We start from the raw sequence: 12,281 nt of genomic DNA on the forward strand, positions 1-12,281 counted from the left end.
TAAGCCAGAGGGTTGTCTTTTATGAGCCTATAGGTTCTTTCCTGACTTCATCGACTTAAGCGAGCTCGGGAAAGGAAAACAATTGACATTATTCTAAACCCTCACACTTTTGCCACCAATTTTCTTAATGTAAGTCTTTTGTTCTCAGTATTCTATCTTAGCTATTCAGATTGTAATATTTACTTCTAAATGGGGCCAACAGTTTGATTATTTCAAGTCAAAGAAGTTTGGAATCTCTGGTTGGTTTAGTACATACCAATGCAATTCTTGCCATCTGGAGTAAGTTCATATCCTTCATTACATAAACATTTGAACGAACCAATTTCATTAAAACATTGTCCATTTCTGCACACCTGACCAAAGAAGGAACTGCACTCATCAATATCTGTAAATAAACGAGAGAGGCTGAGCCTTTCCAAGAGGTCTAACAGTTAGAATGTATATGCAGACACAGTATATACAGTATGGTATAAACACACTAAAGTTGCAATATATAATTCCATGGAAGAGACAAATCTGAGCAGCAAGGGAACAGTTGACAGCTAGTGGAAAGTAACTCTCACTTCAGTACATTAAGGCATATGTTCTATTTAAACAACACCCCCTTTTATAGGGTATTACAATTTTTAAACTTGCAGCATTACATCAGCTACTGCATCTGGAGATGTTCAGTTGCTGCCAAGTGACTCTTTGTGTGTTACTAACTTCAGGCACAGAGAAGAAAATGTTACATGGGGCATTTTGGATTTCATCTGGCGTTTTAGATGTGCTCATGTTTTCACTGAACTTGTTTTATTATTTTTCACATTTCTGAAAATGTATATTGCAGACAGCACTGAATCATGCTGCGTCCTGCAAGCTGATTCTGTAGTTCAGGAGACCACAACAAGTGGGAGACTGAGCACTGGTGAAATACCCAATTAGCTCTACAGAGCCATTTTAGTAACACAGATTTAAAAAGACACGTGAACAAGGACAGTGCAGATGGGAAAGTATGGGGTGGATGGAAGGAAAAGTGTGTGTGTCAGGTAGAATAAGATGCTAGCTGTTAATTCTAGTTGGTTTAGAGACAACTTACTCTTTGTTATTTAAAAATATTTTGAGACTTGAAGATTAAACACTCTTCTATCAGGTATATAATCCTTATAGCTTACTGCAGAGGTTTCAACCGTCCTCTGAAACATCTCATACTGGTTTCTGTTGATAACAGAATACTGAACTAAATGGAACACTGATTTGATGCAATATGGCAATTTCTGTGTTATTGGTTAAAGCTCAGGAACCATTCTTCTCTTTCCATGCTATTTATTCCATTCAGATATTTGTAGTTGGTTATTATCTCCTTGTGATGAGCTATGCTGTCCTTCAGTGGGCAGGGGCATGGCTGAGGGAGAATGCCATGGGGCTCCAGTGCAGGAAGGCGAATAGTAATAAATGACCCCGGGCTATGAATCAACTTGAGCTTGTTAGCCTCCTTGAAAACAGCATGGAGCCATCTATGAGAGAGGAGGATAGCTGCTGGGGCTACTGGGAGTGGATCAGCAGCCATTCTGCCACACAAAAGGAAGGGGCTTCAGTTCAGTGCTGTAGATTTTCTTCTGTTTAAAGCTGCATTCTGTTGCCCATGTACAGCAAGTTTTGCTTTTTTCCCCTCTGCTGGAGGAGAAAAGGATGTAAAAATGATTTATAGACTGTGTTTTGGTTCTCTCCAGGAGTTGGAAGGAATTTAAAGACTTTCTTCTCCCCTGTTCAGCCTGTGTGAAGGCTCTTATTTTCCCCTTAGAGGAGAGGATGTCAACTGACCTACTCTGTTCTCCAGTCCCGGAAGGCTTTAATCTCCCTCTTAAAAAAGATGATCCAGGAACCATGGTTATAGAAAACTATCAAAAGCTTAGCTGTACTCTGGAAACAGTGGTGACTGTAAAAAGAACGAGGAGTACTTGTGGCACCTTAGAGACTAACATTTTTTTCAGCATAAGCTTTCGTGGGCTAAAACCCACTTCATTGGATGCATGCAGTGGAAAATAAAAAAATGGGTTCAGTGACTGTGGGTAGATGAAGTAATCTTGGGAGGGCAAGAGAGTTTGGGAGGCCAATAGAGACTGCTTCCTTGGCACTGGTGTTTCCCTCTTTCCCTAATACTGAGGGCACTCCCTCTTTCACACTGGCATGGAAGTTCAGCTATGAAAATCTGAGGTGGGCGAGTGACAAGCTATTAGTCTAGAGGTGGGAAGTATAAAGGGAGGGGAGGAAGTCTTAATAATAATAATAATGATAATAAGGGGTCCAGAACCCAAGTTTCCAGAAGAACGCTCTGTGACTTAAGCAAAAAGAAAAAAATTAACTTGTAGACAGTGATATCATGAGCACTTTTGCAATGTATCAACATGAATGAAAAGAGGTACCGAAGTGAGCTAACTTAGAAAAACCACAATTGTAAGAAGAAAATTATTTATTTGAATCACTGGTTCTCAACCTATTTAACATTGTGGGACACACATGCAGCTCTCTATGTGTTATGTGGGCCGCATCCACACAATATATATACTACTAAAAAAATAAGGTTTCGTATTTGTTATATGACAGCAATATGATTCAAATAGATATAGTACCTTTCTTTCAACACTGACAAATGTCTACCAAGAGCATTTTAATTTAGCAAAATAAGTCAAAACATTCACTGTTAAAATTAATTAATTTACTGTAAGGGTAGCATGGCATGGTGTACTGCCACCCTCACTTCCACAGAGCTGGTCTGAGTGCCCAGAGGGCATACTCCCAGAGCCTGCCTGCAAAGATGGAGAGCACTGCCCAGTGCAGGGTGCCCTCACAGCCAAGGACTGCCCTGGATTTATCCAGCCCTCTCCCCTGCCCCCCACCCCCAGGGACTGCTCCCCCAGCATTCAGTCCCCAACACTGGGCTGGCAAATGTGCCTACCCTGTAGAGACAGGGTGCCCTCTCCAGGGCAGAATACCTCTCCCAGGGACTGCTCCTCCAGCATCCAGCCCCCCCCACCCAGCAACTGCCCCCAGCATCCATCTCCCCCAAGGACTGCCCCCAGCCACCAGTCCTCCCACCTGCAGTCTGTCCCCCATGCACCAGCTACACCCTCTCCCACATCTCTAACTCCCTGCACTCCCACCCCTTGCCCCAGACCCTGCCTGCGACCCCCACAGCCCTAGCACTCCCACCCCTGCATCACCCACTCTGCGCCTGTACTCTGACACATAGCTCAGCTGTGCAATCCACCCTGTCCACCTGCCACTGCAGACCTGGTGCCAGGGAGCCTGCTCCAGCTGAGGTCACTGGACCTGCGATCTTGCAGAGTAGGGGGGTGCTGAACATCCTGGTCTCCTGCCAATGCTTCTGGGACCGATCCTGCTGGGGTTGGGGCTGATACCACTGGGCCTGATCCTGTGCCACCCATTTTTGTACCCTTTGCTGGCTCTGCACCCAGGTCAGGTCCCCTCCCACCTCACCCGATTTACAGACCTGAGAACGTCACATGGGCCACAGCTGTGTGCTGACTGGGACGCAAGGGACTACTGAGAACCACTTATTTAGATGTTATTAATGCATTGGGCAAACATCCTGTATTGTAAATAAGGAACAGTGCCATACAACTTGAGATGAAGTATCATTTTCAGCAATGGCCCTGAATCATTGCTATAGCTGAAGAATGCTCAGCACAAGTCTCCAGTGGGAGTGAGGCAAGAGATACTTTGAGCCATATTTGCAACCGCTGAAGATGCTGGACCAGTCCCTGATGTGATTTATGCTGACTGCCAATGGCCCCCAGGAACCGTCACAGCAGTTGGGGATCAGTTGAGTGTAAGGGAATATCAGTCATGCCTCCTTTCCTTCTACACCAGAAGCCAAGAGGCGGATGGCACAAAAGCCACTATGGCAGCACTACTCGAAGGTTTCTCAACATAGAGGAATCCTCCAGTGGCTGGGACGGCTTTGCACTATCGGACCAGAGCAAAGCAGTTCCAGTGCACCAAAGAGTCAGGGCTTGCATCTTTTTAAAGAATGACACAAGAAAATTCTTTCAATGATATCCAAAATAATGATTTGTTGAGAAAGTGTTATCTACAGAAGGGCACAAAGGAGGTAACAGTATCATTGTCTGTACTTCCTTGCCTTTGCTAGTACCCTGGTCAGTTTCGACTATGGTTTAGGGGTTTTTTAAGTTTCTTTAAATACCTCCCCATGTGACACCAAAGTAGCAGCAATGAAATTGAAGTACTGGATTAAAGTACTTACCCATACAGTCATTATTATGAGTGAGCTCAAATCCTGGGTAACACAGGCAGTTATATGATCCAACTGTGTTTTTACAAGTTCCATTTCCACATGGATGGCGTTCACATTCATCAACATCTGCAAAGACAAATAAATTTGTAGACAGGAACTTGTCTTCCCAGTTGTTTATTAATATGGTATGCACACAAAAGGATCTTGCAAAGGTTCTTTATTCAAGTATTAGTTTCTAGTGTATTTTTAAGAAAAAATGGCAGTTTTCATGATTATTTTGCAGAATTTTTAAATTTATTTTTTGTAATGTGGAAGGTGAGACTTGAAATTTTTTGTAAGAGTTGGCAGGATCATAGGGATATTTTTACCATATGCAGTTGTTTTCAGGATTTATGTTTGAAACCTTAAAAACTGTTAGTTTAAAGTTATGAGAGTTATGAAAAAGGTTACTGTTACTTTTTTTAAATAATCAAAGTTTGGATATTTGGACTTAGAACAAGTCAGTTGCCAAGTACCCTGCACAAATAATTTGAATGTGATTCAACTGAAAAAATTGAGAAAAGGATGATACACAAGGACACAGCAGCATATGAAGAAGTTTCCAATATTTGTATAATAAGAAAATTGGAATACTTCCTATATTTCCAGAGGGACACTGAACTCCTAGTTAGAGCCAGAATTTACACGAGGCTTATTTACAAAAGCTGCAGAAGCTATATTTGGCTGTTTTCTCAAAGCATTAACCAAAAAGTGACACAAAGGGAGCTGCATACATGCATTACCTGTTCATAATAATATAAAAGGTCAAGGACGAGAACCTATGGTTCTGTGATTTATGTATCTTAGTGACATCTCTTTCACATCACCATAAGAGCACAATAATAATAGGGATTTAATCATATTAAGTGCCCTTCAATATGAAGACTTCATCATTACATCTTTATGAACACTGATTTTATATTTTGTTCAGTGATGTGTAGCCCTGAAGAAGAAACAAGGATCAAGCATATTTTACTTCAAAGCACTTTGCACTTTCTTAAAGGAAATTCTAATTTGTCTCATTGATACTTAATATATGAAATCAGTACTTTAATAGAAATATAACCTCCTAATACGATTCAAATTCTAGATACATTCCATTGTCTAGAACTCAAAGCATATCCCTTCCATACCCATGCACATGGTTTGGTCTTGGGATGCCTTAAAACCATTATGACAGATGCACTGGTAACCTCCTTGCATGTCCACACACATGCCATGACTGCAAACATTAGGAATTTCCAAACATTCGTTGCGATCTACAACAAAAATATAAAACACGTGACATAGATTTTTATCATTCATTTTTCACAAACATGTTTTTACAAAGTTAGTAAATTATTTAAATCATGCTCAGAATTATTCATAACCAAAACGGAATCATTACAAAACTGATTTTATAGGAACTTTCCTTTTGTCTATACATTTTGAGGTCTCAAATATATTCTAGCAATAGCTTGACCTCAAGAAAGTTGTTTTAAAATCTCATGGAGTTTCTTCTTATTATGAACAGAGAAATATGGCTAGATCGTAAAGTTTTTACATAGTTTTGACAAGCAAACTAAAAAAAAAAAAAAGTTTCTCTTGCATCTCGATAGGAAACATGTAAATGTGATAGATACAAATGGATTCAAGCAAAGCAGTGGAATCAACTGATTTCTTACCAATACAGGCACCATTAGGTGAAAGTTTGAAACCTGCAGCACATTCACAGCGGTAACTCCCAGGACTGTTGATACAGTCTGCGTTTCGCTGACAGAGATTGTCTCCATTGCTACACTCATCAATATCTGAAACATAAAGAATCCTAATTCAAATGTCAAGTGCCACAATATATTTATTTGGTCTAGAGTACAGATATTTTTAGTGCCATGGAAGGATAACATGGAGAATGGAAATTCTGATCCTGAATTTCCTCTCACTTGCACCAGTGTAAGCCAGTCAACAGAATGAACTGAAGTTAATAGAATTCCAACAATGAAAAATCAGGGTTAGGAAAGAATCAGACCTTATGGATCTAAGCCCTGTTGCAATAATTGGGCCTACAAATTTACCCTAACTGTAAGCTTAACTATAAAAAGTAAAAATTCAAGACATATTACAATAACCTATAACAACATATGTTAATGAAATAAGGTGCAAAAGCAAATCAAAAAGGCTACATTAGTCCAAACAAAAATGCCTACTAATATAACTCAGGGTACCTATGTAAAAAATTGGTAAACAAAAAAAGTGCAATCAACTGAAATTAAGCCTAACTAATAAACAAAGTAGGATGGGCTATTCCACCCACCAATCCCTTTTTGGGTCCTTAAAAAAATGATTTGGGGAGAAAAACTGGCAACTGGAGCAAGCTTCATTATCATGGCTGCTATCCCCACCATCTCCTGAGACCTTAGATCGGATTCAACCTAATCCTGAGAGATGTCCTGATCAGCCCGGGCCAGAGAGAGACACCCAGATGACACCGAACCTCCAGCTAAATCTCAAACAGCATCTGGCATGTGAGACTGTCTGTCCTTTGTCTGTCCTCCCTCCCTCATCCCAAAGTCCTTTTCCTTCTATACCTTATGGCTTCTCTTTCATCACTCTCTCTCCTTGTTCCTTTTGTCTAATAGGAGACTGGCTTAGTTGGTCAGGACTGTATATCTTTTAACACAACTGAAGTCTGTGCCCATAGAGAAGCAGCAAAAAGCAGTGCCCCAAGCAGCCCAGTTCTGGTACAAGTTTGCTAGGTCAGGGAGTGGCTGATAAGACCATATGTGGTGCCTGTGCTTTTCCAGTGGTAAGGTTGTAAGTGAAACCGTGAAGGGCAACCACAGTGGACAGTGGCTGCATTTTCTCTTTGTTGTTTTTTCGCTTTCCCTTTCATGTATATTTGTCTTGTTTTATCTTCTTAGGAAATGGAATCTGACTTTAATAACAATAGCAACAACAACATGTCCAGCCCATTTTAACTAAATATTTCTCTTTTCCCCACAAAAGGACAGTTATTACCATCTTCAATGCCATCTTAAAAAAACCCAGTCAAACAAGGGTTTTTTTTTCTTTCTAAAAACTCTCTCCAGATAAAGGGAAAATATCCCAAAGTGTGTTAATAAACTAAAAGCCTTATTTAACACATTACATTTCTTTAGTTGTTCTTCTCTCTTTTCTGTATCTTTAAGATAAGGTTAAAATGATTTTTAATGGTGTGTTTGCCATGGTACTAAGCAGACTAAGGTCAGTATGCCAAACCCTAACCTTTTTAAAAACTGTTTAATGCTGAACAGTTTAAAAGTCATGTTAACACTTTTGACTCTTTAGGTCCATAGATTCCATCTAAATTAATACATTTTATGTCCCTGGGTGAGTCTAAAGGGTTAATACATACTCAAAAAGCTGGCAACTTGGCAAAAAGACAATTGTTTTAAAGTTGGTTTAAAAAACAAGAGTTTATAAACAAAACTAGGAATTTAAAATGTGTAAAAAAACTGGTAAGTTCTTGACACAATGCAGAAGTTAAACAGTGTATTTAAAAAACCCTTACGAGAAAGTGTGTGTACATTGCAAAGGGTGTACAAAACGTGGGGCAGCAGGGAAAGAAAAAGGTTTGCCAATTTTGGATAAAAGCCATATTTTTACAGTATAACAACTTAAATGGTCAAAAATGTGTTTAAAAAAAATCAGCCTTAAACTAGAGGAAAACCCCAGTAGTATCAGAATGTAATTTAACAGTTTGCTTTGCATGCTTTTAATCTTGTTTTTTTTTTAAAGGGTTATTCAATTGTTTTATAGCACTTCATTTTTTAACCTTTTTACAAGTGCTTTGTTTTGTTTTCCCTTTTTCTTTTAATTTAGGGGTTGTAGTTTTTGTAAATGGTAAAAACTTCAAAGGTTTAATGTAAAGGCATTTTTTAAAAGAGGCAAAAATGAAGTGTAGTTGTAGTGTAGCAATTTTTACTAAAAGTACATCTTGGGTAATCCTCCTGTTAGCAGAATGCCAGCTTAATTCAGCACTGCTACTGCACTGACTGTGAATTAAATTTCAAGAAGCCGCTCAAAACAAGGAGTTTTGCAGAACCAAACCTTCTTGTGATTGTTTTGGGTTTTGCAATTATTTTTCCTGTTTAGTTTTTAATGTCAGTAATTATTATTGATGTTTTGTGCATGTAAGATAGGACGATGCTAGTGTTTACAGGTTAGATCCCCTTATTGGGGTAACTAGCCACAATGGCCATGTTGTCCTCACAAATGTTGATGAAGCAGGTGGGCAGGGTCTGTCATAGTCTAAAAATGCCTGCAAATTTTTACCACTCTTGGGCATTGCAAAAGGCTCATGAATGCAAAAGCAGTTCCAAAGACATCATTTTGTTGCTTCTTTTTAAAAAAGGCAACATACTTAGGTAAACATGCCATCAGGGTAAAGTTTTTCCCCAAATAAGCAAGTTTAACCACTCGTGCATTAAATTTTTTACAGTTGTGTAAATGTGCAGCTTTAAATAGTTTTAACTGTGTAATCGGGGGAGGAAAAGGAAAGAAAGTTTTTTCCATCTTAACCCATTCTGGGCATACAGCCAAGAAAGTAATAAAAGCCAGTTTGTTTTTAAACATCTTAAAACATATAACAGCACCAGATCTAAGTTTTGTTTTAGCTATAAAGTTGCAAGTTTTTAGCTTTGTTAATATCTGAAAGGTTTTACTGTAATTTTTGTAATATTTAATTAAATAAAATGTGTAAATTCCAGTTTTAAAATAAAAAATTGCAATATTTGCAATTTAAAATATAACCAAGTGCCTTTTCTCCCCTGTATATGCTCAAAGTAAAATCAGATTCTTGTTTATAATTGAAATTTTATGAACTGAAGTCTGACCTGATGTGGAACTGGTTCATAAAAAAGGGATTATGTTGCAATAATTTGGTCTGCAAATTTGCCCTAATTGTGAGCTCAATTGTAAAGTAAATGAAAGTTCATAAAATGTCACAACAACCTATAAACAACAAAACCTATGATGAAAAAGGTACAAAAGCAAACAAAAAGACCTACCGATATAACTCAAGGAATGTGTTAAAATCATGCTCGGTAAACAAAAAAAGCCTGGAACTGGAAATCAATGAAGCAAAACTGATGTGTTATAAATTAGGCCTAACTGGTAAACAAAATAATGAGGGGATGGATCCTTTAAAAAAAAATAGACGGGGGAGAAAAGTGGGTTACTGTGACACTGGCTGATGAAAAGACAAGAGAAGGGGAAGGATGCCCCATCATGGCTGCCCCACTCTCTCTCCCATCACTTCAGACCCCAGATCTTCTTCATCCTAATCCTGAGACATGTTCTGACCTGTGTGTTTGCTATCGAACTAAGCAGTCTACGGTCTCTGTGTACCAAACCCTAAACCTTGTTTAAAACATTTTAACATTAAACAGTTTCCACAACCAAGTTACCATCTTTGACTCTTTGGGGCTGTATATTCCATCTAAATTAATACCCCTCTGCATTGTGCTGACAGTGGAACTGTAAAAGTCTGTGTAGATAAATAAATAAATAAAATTAATATCTGGGTACATAAATATACCTATGTAACTTTATATAATTAAACAAAATAATAATTTAATTAAAACACTAGGAAAGTGATGCAGTGTGTTAGTATTCTAATCTTATGGGGTGAAACCTTGACTCCTCTGAAGCCTATGGCAAAATTCCCACAGAGGCAGGATTTCACCTCCAGACTTGAATTCAAATCCAAGGTTAGGGCACAAGTGAAAATTATGACAGTGATCTAATTTTAATTCCCATGTTTTATTGTCATAACAACATTGCACAACTGGATACGACTAATACATCTCTGCCTAGGAGAGTACTGGAAGAGTAGATCAAAAATGAGATGCATTGGCAAAAGCGTGATGTTCAAGACAGTGCTGTTATTTCTCACATTCAGGAGTGCTAAATTCACTCACAAAGGTAAATAAGAAAACAAAACAATGCCTGGCCTAGAAAGGAGAAGGGACTGTTAAGGAAACATGTTTAAGACTTAGCAGGTTGCGTGAAAACCAATGTAACAAAAACGGTCAAAAACTGGCTAGCACATACATTTGTTTTTTAAAGACAAGTGCCTCATTATGAGATAACCATTGAAAGAATACCCACAACTTGTTCCTCCTAAGGTATAAGAGCATTGGAATTATGCCCTGATGCTCCCCTTTACAATAAGCATGCTTGTGGGGGACAAAACAGAAAAAAACTGTCATTCAAATCACCTTCACAGACCAAGAGTAGGTCATTGTAGCTGAATCCTGTGGGACATTCACAGCGGAAACTGCCAATCTGGTTAATGCAAACACCATTTGCACAGATTCCTGGGATCTCCTTACATTCATCAATATCTGAAAGTGAATATGCATTAGTCACACAGAGTATTGTATGGCTTGATGTACCCCATGGATTCTCTATATTTCACTCTGCTTGCAGCTATTCAGCATCATTTAATATATATTATATATGTATTAAAAATTGTGTGTGTGTGTGTGTAGAAAAAACCCTAAACATGCTGCTGTTGTGAATGATGGGGCAAATAAATTATATGATATTCAATAAAGAAGCTCAAGATTTGGATTATAGATTTAAATCAATCAGTTAGGAAGCTGGAAAAAGGAAGAAAAGAGATACGGGAATGGGATAACACTGAACATTAAATATCTGTTTCCAGTGTATAAAGTGTTATGAATGCAGAAAAGTCCCAAAGAAACTCAAGAGGGAAGTTTCTTATAGGTAATTATTCTTTTAAAGTGTATCAGTTGTAACCATATACTGGGATGGAGAGGGAAAGGAAATGATAGCAGTATAAGAAGACATGGCACTAGAAAAATACTTAATAAAAACTGAGATATATAATAAAAATCTTATTCTAAACTTACTGCACTTTTCTGAAATTGTCAGGATGTAGCAGAGAAATGCAGAAGGTTATACAGCTCCAAAGGGAGAGAGGGAAGCATGTAAAATGCCAGTTGCAGGAAGGGAGAATTTTTCATACAACTGTTATATTAAAATAACATTAATTACAAATCCAAGTAAACATGAGTTCTAGTGACCTGAACAAACCACATACTCTTGCAATTCATGATGTCACCAGAACTCCATGATGGAATTAAGAGTTTTATCACATACAGTTGGTATACAGAGTTCATAGCAGTATTATTATATTGCTATGACACACTATGTGGCAAAACATTACTTGTTGAAAATACATTTAGTAAAACTTACCAACAGCTTTGCCAGTATGGATGTCAAAGGTGAAGCCAGGAATATTCCCACATATAGTCTTAAATTCCGCTAAACATGAAATAAATTATGCATTTGTAAAGAATATGTATAAGTCCCTCAATAATTATTTTTTAAGTTTCCTCAGCTTTCCAAGAGCACTTCCAGTCAATTCTACTGCGGCTTTTCTAAGTAAAATTTAAAAGCAAATTTGCCAATAAGTGCAGCTACCACTCAGAAATTCATTCACACTTCTATATATCATTATTTGCTCCATTTGAAGCTATATCAGATGTTGAGTTTGCGAGAGCAGGCCTTCATTTTCTGTTTAAGTAGCACTCCTCAGCCTACTTCTTGAGATTCGTTACTACTTTCTAATCTCCTACAGTTGAGGATCTACAGAGGCAATTTTACTAGGGAAACTGAAGGTAACTAGTTTTCATTGACTACATTAACTCTGGCCAACACTCCACACTGGTCTCTCCTATTCTCCTTTCCTCTTCAGAGATTTTTGTAATTTAAATGGCAAGGAACTCAGGGAGAGATAGGGGACTACTACTCCCTCTCTTCCAGGGCATCTTGAGGATGAGGGATGTAGATAACCCTAATGGCTTTTACTATTATCTGTTGAGCCATGGCTTTCAGGGCAAGGCATGTAAATCCTACAGTGTGGAACTGCAGTGGCAATATATTTAGATTAATTCAGTTACCTGTAAGTAAGCTTTTTTCCAGCATTTAATGGAAT

General features: G+C 38.3%; 1 protein-coding gene across 1 annotated transcript in view; it reads right to left on the bottom strand.

Annotated features, from left to right (window-relative positions):
- The window catches only part of FBN2 (fibrillin 2), a 251,187-nt gene that overhangs the window by 45,846 nt on the left and 193,060 nt on the right, over positions 1–12,281 (bottom strand). The window contains exons 42-47 of the mRNA XM_077816364.1: positions 11,540–11,608; positions 10,537–10,662; positions 5,962–6,087; positions 5,431–5,556; positions 4,268–4,384; positions 257–385 (exon numbers count right to left, since the gene is read on the bottom strand). Of these exons, the coding sequence (XP_077672490.1) occupies positions 257–385; positions 4,268–4,384; positions 5,431–5,556; positions 5,962–6,087; positions 10,537–10,662; positions 11,540–11,608 (693 nt within the window). The remainder of the gene's footprint in view (positions 1–256; positions 386–4,267; positions 4,385–5,430; positions 5,557–5,961; positions 6,088–10,536; positions 10,663–11,539; positions 11,609–12,281) is intronic.

This window comes from Eretmochelys imbricata, chromosome 5 (assembly GCF_965152235.1).
Source record: "Eretmochelys imbricata isolate rEreImb1 chromosome 5, rEreImb1.hap1, whole genome shotgun sequence".
NCBI lineage: Eukaryota > Metazoa > Chordata > Testudines > Cheloniidae > Eretmochelys > Eretmochelys imbricata.